The sequence below is a fragment of the Myxine glutinosa genome, chromosome 2 (genome assembly GCF_964187855.1).
Source record: "Myxine glutinosa chromosome 2, kmMyxGlut1.1, whole genome shotgun sequence".
NCBI lineage: Eukaryota > Metazoa > Chordata > Myxini > Myxiniformes > Myxinidae > Myxine > Myxine glutinosa.
The window spans coordinates 180,434,252-180,445,774 of record NC_136262.1 but is presented as its reverse complement, the minus strand read 5'-3'; the positions used below and the strand labels follow the sequence as shown (position 1 = coordinate 180,445,774).

Genomic DNA, 11,523 nt, shown 5'->3' with positions numbered 1-11,523 from the left:
GATAATGACCCTAAACACACCTCCAGGCTATGCCAAAACTACCTTCGAGGAAAAGAATATGACGGTAGGCTTCAAATCATGGAATGGCCAGTACAGTCTCCAGACTAAACCCCATCGAGCTGGTTTGGGATGAACTGGACAGAAGGGTGAAAGCAAAGCAACCTACAAGTGCAACACCTTTGTGGGAACTTCTGCAACAGTGTTGGGAAGAACTTCCCGAACAATATTTGATTTCCATTGTAGAAAGAATGCCACGAGTGTGTTCGGCGGTTATATCTGCAAAAGGTGGCGACTTTGCTGAGTCAAAAATTTAAATTAAATTTTGTTAAACAAAATGATTCTATGATTTATTTTTTTATCTCCAATTGTTTATTTGTTCTATGCTTAATTCTAGAGTACATTGAGACATTAAACTGTGTAAATTTCAATAAAAACTGGAAAAATTGAGGTGTTCTAAAACTTTTTACCGGTAGTGTATGTGACATCAGTGAAAGATCACGTTCAAGATACCGGACTCGGAGCACAGGAAACTGGCTCAATAAGCAGCACTCTCTTCTCTACCTTGTAACATCGCTGTAGGGTCATGCGTGCAGTTGACTGGACCTTCACCGTGTACAAGTAGAACGTGCGTGCCGGGGCAAAATCGGGCGTTTTGGGGAGCTCCTGACGGAAAAACCAAATAAATACAGTAGGTGAGAAACAGCAAAACAAGAATCACGGTGACCCCAACTATACACTGGTAAGATTGCTGAACTCAAACAGAAATACAATCAGCTGTTATTACAACCTCCTCCTATTATTTCACCCAGTAAAACAAGTTGTAGATACGGATACATTTCCCAACCTTTCCTCAGAATCAATTTGTGCAATTTCCTTATTCTCACTCATGCTCTATGTGAAAGCTCATTTCACTTGCTATTGTTAGAACATGTAATTTTCAAACCACCTCCAGCGTTTTCATTGGATAATGGAGTTCTTAAAAAGAAAAATCAAAGCATTTAGAATGAGAGTCTGACACAATGATGCAGGGGTATCACACTTCCCTTGAGCCACCTAGCCTGGGTTTGAACCCCGACCCAGCTATGAACTGTCGTCCCGGCCTTCCGCATGCCGGGGGATTTGTCAATGTGTATGCGGCCCCTCAGATGGACGTTAAATGTGTTGTCTCGCATGCAGGCATTAGATGGTGGATGTTAAAAATTCCACGGTGTACTTCACAAAGAGTAGGTGTCTAGGCACGTTATTACCCGCACCCTGAGCAAATTAGAAATTATTGCCATGTCAAGTCGAACGGCAGGTCTGGCGAGATGGTTCTCAAAAAGACTATTTTTCTCCAAATTATTTTCCTGGCTGAACCAATAAGGTGGTGGGCATAATTGGAGCTATGAAAATATTGGTAGTATTTGCAGTAGTGTTGGTAGTAGTAATGAATATTTGGGGACATTAAAAAAGTACAATATAGTCGAGTTTACATGTGATGATCTCAATGCAGTGTAAGTAATCATTAAAGACCTTAACATAACAGAAGGTGTTTTTCAATAATCTTTCAATCAATCTTGTAAGTTGATAAATAATAAAAAGCGAACATTCTCAACATAATTGGAATCTCCCAGGACGAGGCCGAAGGAAAAGGTCTGTTGCTCTCACATCGCATGTGGGTCGGTGGTCTCTGTTCATTACTACTTCTCCTCCAGTCTGGATCCCTCTGCTCCCTCAGTGCTCTGATCCTTTCCAGCATCTCCAGAATATTGTTACATTTGTGGGGGTAGATGAAGAAATACCTTAGGAAAGTTAGGAATGTACAGCTTAGAATGTACTGTATGCAGCGAAAAAGAAGAATTTATGTATTAAGAAGGTCAAGTGTGTGTGTAAGAGCGTTTGCATGTCGCCATAAGGAGGATAGTTTTGTGCTAGTTAAATAAGGCTTATGGTTAATAATCCCCAGTGTGTAACGCCTCCTGTAATTTTCCCTTTGTTCTTATAAAATTCACTCGGCCAGCCATGCAATCGGCACATTGCCACAACCACACTGACAGAAACCCAGCACATTTGCCGATCGGTAAGGGAACCCCGCCCCGAACATTCTCGATGGGCGTCAAGAAAGGCCGTGAGGCCCCACCCCGAGGGGAACAATTGGTCATGGCCATGGACTGAAGTGGTGGGACGTGGGAATTGGTTCAAATGTGACATCAGCTAGAAGAGGGGAAGGTGCGTTTTCCCCTCTCTGGCTCTCTCTTGGTTCTGGGTTGGTGGCGAGCGGACACACTTGGTCTCTTGGCTCTTGGTCTTTTCGGGTCGCTCGGCTGTGGCTGTTTCTGGTTTGGGGCATTTGTGCTGCTAAAGAGTAGTGTTAGTCTCCGTGGCCTGTTTGCCTGTGAGGAGAAGGTGGGGGCGACATTTTTGTGGGGCTCTAGGCTCCTCATGTACGTGGCGCTGTGAAGTGACTCCGCGCCATTGTTGGAGCGGTTCCGGGCCACCTTGAACTGCCATTTCCTTCAACGACCTCATTGAGAGAGATAAGTGCCGGCACTATAAAAAAAGCCATTATTTATTTTTACTTTCGTTTTCCCCTTGTCTGTATACGAGTCTGCTCGGAGACCTCTTGCAGTTGGATTATAGGTTTACCTCACCATTCATTTTATTACCGCATTTATTTTCATCAAGTCATTATTTGTTGACGTTCAATTTATTGTCCTGTTCGTTTTTGTATTTGTGGGTCAAGAGATAAGCCCGCGTCAGCCCTCCGATCAGGTAAGGCTTCGGGCCTTTCCCGTGCACATGAAAAGATAACCCCGCAAAGTTCGAAATACACCACGGAGTTAAGGCTCATTTCGGCTATCTGCCGCCAGTGATCTTAATCACCGGCGACACGACAATATACGTGTTCCTATAACCCCCTCATCCAAAATCCCGGCAAGGTACACACCTCAACTCCTTGGTTCCTCACTTCTCCCATGTGCAAAACCCCCTTCCTGAGGCTGTGCTATCCCACGCTTCACTCTAGGTCTAGGTATTCAATATGGTGGTGCACCCCCATTAACCATTCCTAACCCCACCTTCTTCCATACAAGTTGCTGCGTTTGCTCTTTTCTGTCTCTCTCTCCATCTTCGTTCATTCCTGTGCTTATTGTGTCCAAGAGCTGTCCCCACTGCCTCAATGCGAGTTCATAATCTCTGTCATCTGGCTCTTCCACGAGCTTAGATATTGTGGAGAAAAAAAAGTAAATGGAAGGGAGTTCCACTGTGGAGCAAAACAGAGGTGTGTAGAGATGCTGCGTGTAGGCATGTTCGAAGTATTTCAATCAACTACACAACAGGTAATTCAAGACAGCTGTTCACCACAATCTCAGATCATCTCCCACCCAAAACCATGAATTTTTTATACCCCCATTAACCTCCAACCCCCTCAAGCCCCCCTCTTTTCTTCCTGAGAGTTTACTTCTGTATCCATCCTGTCCACCACGTGTCCTCCCCTACTCCTCATTCTTCCCCACCTCCCTCGTTTCTCCAAGTCTCCCAATATTTTGTCCCTAAACCTGTCATTATGTTGTGTCCTGATCCATTCTGTATCGTTGCTCTTCCAAGAGTCTCAACCATGTATACAAAAAAAATCCAAAAAGAAAAACAGGTACTTGTATGGTAGATGTAAAGTAATATTTTTCAGGGGATGCAATTAACCCAAAATGATCCAAAAATAAATAAATATCAAGTTACTCAGACTGGCAACAACATAATTATATTAGTAACTAGAACAACACTTAGTAGAGCGCATACCTCCGCCAGGCTGAGCAGTTTACATTTTGTATCCCACTGATAGGCCAGACCTAAATCCAGACCTGAACTAAAATCGAATCGGCTTGTTCTTGTCACCTAACCAACTCATCCACCTAGTTTTGTCATAATCCGTTCACAACTTTTCGGATCTTCACCAAAATCGAATCAATTCTTCCTTGTCACACATCCAACCTGTCCACCAAGTTTCGTCCGAATCCGTCCATAACTTTTCGAGATGTCCTGCTAAATATTGCCATCATTCAATTGTGAAGAATCACTTTTAAATTCTCAGATTCCGATCCAGATTTTCACCAAAATCTAATAATTTCAGCCTCGTCACATACCCAACCTCTCCACCAAATTTTGCCTGAATCCGGCCACAACTTTTCGAGATATTCTGTTCACAGACAAACAGCGGAAAAAACATAAGCTACACCCACCTTCGGTGGTTGAGGTAACAAACCTGCATGAAGGATGTGATCAATAATGACACAATTGTTCAAGCTTGCAACTCCAATCCGGCATTTAAAATGTTCCGATTCGTCCTCAAGAAGTAAAAACTAGAACAATGCGACTGTGTCACCAATATGCCTCTGCATTGTCCGACAACGGGTAGATGCCATCATTCTGCATATGTATGGGTAGGGGATCACGTTTGTGAAGTTTCGTGTTGATCGGATACGTTCGTTTTTCTATCCAAGATGGCTGCCAAATCACGTGACCTATGACATCATCATTTTCAAACTATATGCAACAGTGCTGTTAGATGATATTTGTAAAATTTCGCATCGATAGGGTGAGCGGTTTCAGAGATATAATTATTTAATATTTTCCTTGAATCCAATATGGCTGCCAAACCATGTGACCTATGATGTCATAAATTTAATATTTCAATACAAATGGGTCATAGATCATGTGCATACAATTTCAGATTTTTAGGATAAGGAATTTGATTAAAACATTTTTGGCTGGTATACCATGTCATCATTATCATGCTTTTGTTCCCAATTGCAAGTACTTGCAATGTGCCAAGTTTCAAATTTTTCCATTCAGCGGTTTCCAATAATTTTTTTAATTATTTGCTTTTAATCCAAGATGGCTGCCATACCACGTGACCTATAACGTCACAATTATCATAAAAACATTCTGCATGGGTGTCACTCCTACCCTGAAAGTTTCGTCTCAATCAGACATATGGTTGCTGAGAAAAACTAGGTTTAGCCCAGACGGATGGACGGACAACCCGAAAACATTATGCCTCTGGCGACTTTGTCAGCGGAAGCATAACAATCTTCTAAAACCTCAGCACACCTGCAAGCTGATGAAGTTCTCTGACAGCATGGTGTAAAGCATCTCCTTTGCCTCCTTGGATGGTATCATGGCAAAGTCCTCCACCTGTTTCTGCTCCAGGTGCCTCTTGGAAAGGAGCAAACGGAAAATACGTGCAGGTCGGGAACCAAACCTGCAACGTCACCTTGGAATGATCATCACGTGACTGCAAACAGGTCATTACAATCCTCAACATCCCATATTTTATCCATGTGATAAATCCCAGATTATCAGGTTGCAATATGAAGCAAAATGGGGGAACTCTCAGAATACCGACCGGATGACCACTCACCGTTCTTGCACAATCGATACGAGCGAGCATTGTGCGAGGGTATGCAGACACCTGTGTAAATCTGGTAAACGGTCATCAAGGTTGTCCGACACTCAGGAAGATCATGGTAATCCATACTCTGCCGACATTATGAATCTAATTTGTAATGGAAGCCTTGTATGCAAAATGATTAAAATATCCATGCTGAAAGAATCAAACATTGATGAACCAAACCCTTATAATGGATTCTCCAAGGGATTGACTGTAATACATATCGGGGACCGTAAAATACGTAATCTATCTGGTTGATGCAGGTAAGGAGCATGCTTACAGCTCAGCGTGACAGTCGTGGCCAAAAATATTGGCATCCTTGCACTTTTTTTCAAATAATGCACCATTTCTTCCAGAAAACTGTTGAAATTAAAAAATCTTTTGGTATCCACATGTGTATTTCTTTGGTTTGCAGTGGAACAAAACAAAAAAAGCTGAAAAAATTACTAAATCTTAGCTTATTCCACAAAGAAGTCAAAAAATGGCCCAGACAATATTATTGGCACCTTTTAGAAGTTGTTAGAAATAATTAGATGTCAAGCAGATGATTCTCCTTTACTTTGGAATTGAACTCACCTGTGGTGAGTTGCAGGTGCCTGCAATATAAAAATCACTCATTCAACCAGTTTTAATGGAGAAAAGGAGTCATTCTGCTGTTTCGTGTCACTGTGTGTACCGCAATGAGCATGGAGAAAAGAAAGAAAACCAGAGAATTGTCCGAAGAGGTCAGACACAAGATTGTAGCTAAGCATGGACAATCTCAAGGCTACAAGTTCATCTCCAAAGACCTTGATGTTCCTGTGTCCACCATACGCAATGTTATCAGGAAGTTTAAGGCCCATGACACTGTAGCCAACCTCCCTGGACATGGCCGCAAGAGAGAAGTTGATCGAAGATTGCAGCGAAGGATTGTTCGAATGGTGGTGAAAGCACCTTGATCAACTGCCAAACAGATTCAAGCTGACCTTCAGACACAAGGCACGACAGTTTCAACTCGCACCATCTGTCGCCAACTCAATGCAAGGGGCTTCTATGGTAGGAGACCCAGGAGGACCCCACTGCTGAGGAGAGATATAAGAAAGCCTGACTGGAGTTTGCCAAAACACACCTGAACAAGCCAAAATCCTTCTCGGAGAATGTCCTGTGGACAGATGAGACCAAATTCGAGCTTTTTGATAAAGCACATCATCTCTATGTTTACAGAAAACAAAATGAAGCCATCAAAGAAAAGAACACTCTCCCTACAGTCAAGCATTGAGGAGGTTCAATGATGTTTTTGGGTTGCTGTGCTGGCTCTAGCACTGGGTGCCTTAAATGTGTGCATGGCATCATGAAATCAGGAGATTACCAAGGCATTTTGGAGCGCAATGTTCAACCCAGTGTCAGAAAGCTAGGTCTCCATCAAAGGTCATGGGTCTTGCAGCAGGACAATGACCCCAAACACACTTCAAAAAGCAAAAGAATGGTTCAAGACAAAACGCTGGACTGTTCTGAAGCGGCCAGCAATGAGTCCAGATCTAAATCCCATTGAACACCTGTGGGGAGATCTGAAAACAGCAGTTGGGAGAAGACACCCTTCAAATCTGGGAGAACTGGAGCAGTTTGAACAATAAAAGTGGGCCAAACTGTCAGTAGAGAGGTGTAGGAAGCTCATTCATGGTTTTATAGGAAGCGCTTGACTGCAGTTATTTTGTCCAAAGTCTGTGCCACCAAATATTAAGTCGAGGGTGTCAATAATTTTGTCACTGCCATTTCTTTTTATTTTCCGATTTAAAAGGATATTTTAAGTTCTGAATCAAAAACAAGGTTTCTGTAATATTAACAGTGAAATAAAGAATTGTGGAGACAAAATACTTTTGTCAATTTCAACTTATTTTTCAAGAAAATTGTGAGTTATTTGAAAAAAAGTGCAAGGGTGCCAATATTTTTGGCCACGACTGTACTCTAGAGATAAATGTGGTATAAAGGTGTGTGGGAGTTGAGGGAAATAAAGTAGGAAATTTGTATGCAATTAATAGAAAAATGTACAAATATAACTATCAGAGGTTTTCACAAAGGTATCTGGTACCTTCTGGTGTCTGACGTATTACCTCCGACACCAAAGGTGGATGGAGGTTCCGTCTTCACCCGTGTCTGTTTGTCTGTCTGTCTGTCTGTAAGCAGGATATCTCAAGTTATGGACGGATTCAGACAAAATTTGGTGGACACTTTAGATGTGCGACAAGGAAGAATCGATTCGATTTTGGTGAAGATCTGGATCCGGTTTCTTCACAATTGAAAGATAGGGCCAAAAACAATATACTGTATAGCACGATATTTCAAAAGCTCGTTGATGGATTCAGACAAAATTTGTTGGATGAGGTGGGTTGGTGACAGGTACAAGCCTAATAAATCTTGGTTCAGGTCCAGATACAGATCCGGCCAATCAGTGGGATACAAAATGTAAAGTGTTCAGCGTGGCAGAGGTATGCGCTCTACCAAGTGCCGTTCTAGTTGTTGAAGAGTTTATCATCCACCAAGGGAACATATTCTTATGTTATGAGAACCAGAAATCTTACATACCAAGTATGCATTTTTAAACCTAAACTTGCTTCCAAACTTCTGGCCTGTCATACAAGAGGAAAAAGTAATAAATAAAGAAATACCCCTTCAAACAACCATTAGTAGCTCTACAAATAGTGTAACCCCTTCTGGAGACAAATATACCATGAACGGGACAACAAGAGTTGTTACAAAGATAGAATTGAATGCTTAACAAGCATTTCCATCCAGACAAGCATTTACATGACCTTGTCAAAAGGATACTGACAACATAAGAGCCTCCGCTGCTTTCAGAATATTTGCTCATAACTTCCATCTGCAACACACACACACCTCCAATTTACAAACAATACAAAAAAAGGTTGATTTATAGAAGTGTTTAACACACTCTTGATACACTCACATAATGAATTGTCACATTAGCATGTTGCCACCATTGAACAGAGCACGTTTGACAACCTCAACGAGTGAGGCCCTTAATATGGTAATGGGCGATTGTGGAACCTCCACTCGGATCAGTCGGGGAGCCAGTTATGCTATTGTGTTGAAGAAGAAGCATACGAGTGATAGATGATAAGACATTGAACAGGAAGACGGCAAAGTTACTCAGCGGCAATATTGTTTGCTTGGAGTGTTTGTTCCTCATTATTTTGCACCTATGTTCAACTTTGTGCACCAGTGGGCAGGCTGGCGTATGGCGGACGGACTTCCATACGGCGGGCGGGCTCCCCCAACCACGGGTGGGATCCCCCAACCACGGGAGAGTTAACTACATGTGAGTTCCCCAAGAACGATCTCCATAGCCCTTTTTCAGCAAATGAAATAAAGAATGCAAACTAAAATCAAATAATAGGCAAACGCCATCATGTTTTAAAAGGAAACATTTATGAGACAATACAAGAGTATTAACAACACTGTTCTGGCCAATCCTCGCTACAAGACTTTAGCGGCAACACTGAACCTACCTTTGAGCAGCACCTCGCAAGAGAGGTCCACACGACAAAACAAACATAAGACTATTACAAACTTTTTAAACACTCCCTATTCCAAACTATTGAATTGTCATTAAATTAAAATCTCTTACATTCATGTATTAACTGAACCCTGGCCGTGACGTGGATGTGCGTACATGCTTGACCGGAGGGAAGCGAGCAAACAGAGCTATTAAACAATTTCACCTGTGCACAAATGCCAAAATAATAATAATATAAAGTGTAATATGTATTGATTTCACATTCATACAAAAACATTCATGAAGACCAGTTTCTGCTTCTGCTATACCCATAAAATCAACTGCCACTTTTTTTTTTGATTGTTCAACTCTATTGTTTAATTTAAACTTGATTGATTACAGAGCAGAAATCCACCAACCATCTAGTAACATCACGGCAGATGTGCATACAAAACAACCAAAAACGACGACTTGGTATGGTGTATTCTGTTGATCCAAAACGCCAAGGAGTTGCCTACCGAGTCATCGACCAATAGGCTGAGGTATTGGTCCAGCACAGGCTTAGTCATCTGGTTTTCCATGGGCAAAGCATGTAAAATCTGCACGTACATAAAATAAACACGCATGAGCACATGCATACATGCAGTCAGAACTAAATAATATTAACCACACCATACCACGCAAGACCTTGTAGCACCTCAAGGGATGATATTGGCTGTGTGACGGCAGCATTGCCCGTTGTCGTAAGCTCACTCAGACGCAGCATTGTCCTTACAATCTCACCGGCTGTCTTTAAGAAACGAGCTCGATTATGTTACACAGCAACATGGTGTCAATTCATGGCTCTCATTTACCCGTGCAAATCTGTGGAGGTTCCTCCACGGAACCCCAATCACGTCCACATTCAAGTGTGGCAAAAACCGTGCACCACAGGCACACAGCGCTTACCTTGTCCAGTTTGCTCGCCACCGCGGATACGATGGCCTGGTCACGGAAGAACTGGTGGAAGCGTTCAAAGTTAACATGCCAATATATACCATCATCTGGGGGTATCTGCAACCACAAATAATACCTATCAATGTCTGAAATTCCAGTTAAAGGCCCCAATATATTCCCTCCATCTCATAACCATCTTGTGTACCGAGATCAATCCTCAACCCCACATGGATAACGAAAGCATTATGATGTCACTCAGTACTGATCCCACCCCCTTGCACAACCACCTTCCAACCCCCTCCTAAATACCTTTTTCCAAATTTAATTTTCTGGAATGCACTCGTCTCGGTGTTGTCCATACAAAAACAAAACAAACAGTATTGCCTGAAGTTTGCCACATCTCACCAACGACAGAATAAAACGCCCCCTGTTCCATCCACACCTCTTCCATGCTTTTCTTTGCCTTCTTCACCAATGGTTGCTCCTCGTCATGATCCAATGATAAGTGCCGTCGCTTTCCTCGCCCTTTGCAAGATGAATCACAACACCCGTTAGTGCATTACATACATCAAACTAGAACAGCACTCGTTAGAGTGCTTACCTCTGTCAGGATGATCAGTTTATGTTTTGTATCCCAGTGATAGGCCTGATCTGCATCCGGACTGTAACCAAATTCTAAACGGCTAGTTCTTGTCACCTACCAAAATCATCCACCAGGTTTCATATGAATCCGTCCACAACTGTTTGAGATATTGTGCTATAAATCATTTTTGGCCTGATCTCTGAACTGGTGCAGAATCACTTCCAAATAAATTTAAAAAACTCATCGTATCCGGATTTTCACCAAAATCGAATAAATTCTTCATCGTCACACACCAAACATGTCCAACAAGTTTCATCCGAACCCAACCATAACTTTGAGATATCCTGCTCACAAACAAGCAGACAGGCAATGGTGAAAACCTAACGCTCGGAGCCCACGCTCGGTGGCGGAGGTAACAATACTGGGGAGGAAAACAACAAGAACAGGACAAATGGCTTAGCTGTTGTTCAGTAAATGTGGCATCAAGAGATTGTGCGATTTCCTCCATGAGTGGAAGCAGTGGGTGGCCCTTCATATTGTCCTTTCCCATAATCTTTCCTTTCCGGCTGGAGTTCCACAAGGCATTGGATTTTCTTGAGAACTACCTTTACCATATTGTCAATGGCTGTACCCTGGGTAAAAAGATACATCACACTTATGAAAGGCCGGCCGCTGTTGAATCCCTTTCATTAGACCTGGACAAGGTAAGCCGCTTGTCAGTTCCATGGAACATGCCAAATAACACCAGCGAGTCACACACTACCACCTTGTCTCTCGACAAGTATCAACAATAAAACTACCGAATCTACTTTTCTGGACAGCCACTTGAAGAGGAGCAGTCCCTATAATTGCTTGCGCCACTATCTGTCATACCCTGCTGTGGGAGGATATTACCAAACTGGCACCAGAGGCGAGCCTCCGTTTGGGTCTTCACCACAGATATAAGGAATCCCTGAGCCATAAGGAGCTCATCACAGTGTACAAGGCTTTCATACGGAGTTCCATCGAGTATCGCTCCACACTGTAGGCTGGTGCTCCTGCTTCCCAGCTTGTTGTTCCTGTTTGCCAACATTGGAATGCCAAGAC

General features: G+C 42.6%; 1 protein-coding gene across 3 annotated transcripts in view; it reads right to left on the bottom strand.

Annotated features, from left to right (window-relative positions):
* The window catches only part of POLR3C (RNA polymerase III subunit C), a 38,460-nt gene that overhangs the window by 12,090 nt on the left and 14,847 nt on the right, over positions 1–11,523 (bottom strand). For all 3 annotated transcript variants that reach the window (XR_013622416.1, XR_010983242.2, XM_068106673.2), the window contains exons 4-11: positions 10,297–10,379; positions 9,867–9,971; positions 9,616–9,708; positions 9,437–9,517; positions 8,231–8,282; positions 5,396–5,456; positions 5,086–5,236; positions 562–663 (exon numbers count right to left, since the gene is read on the bottom strand). Coding sequence is in view for 1 of the 3 variants with exons in the window: in XM_068106673.2 (XP_067962774.2) it covers positions 562–663; positions 5,086–5,236; positions 5,396–5,456; positions 8,231–8,282; positions 9,437–9,517; positions 9,616–9,708; positions 9,867–9,971; positions 10,297–10,379 (728 nt within the window). In the remaining 2 variants the exon portion in view is untranslated. The remainder of the gene's footprint in view (positions 1–561; positions 664–5,085; positions 5,237–5,395; positions 5,457–8,230; positions 8,283–9,436; positions 9,518–9,615; positions 9,709–9,866; positions 9,972–10,296; positions 10,380–11,523) is intronic.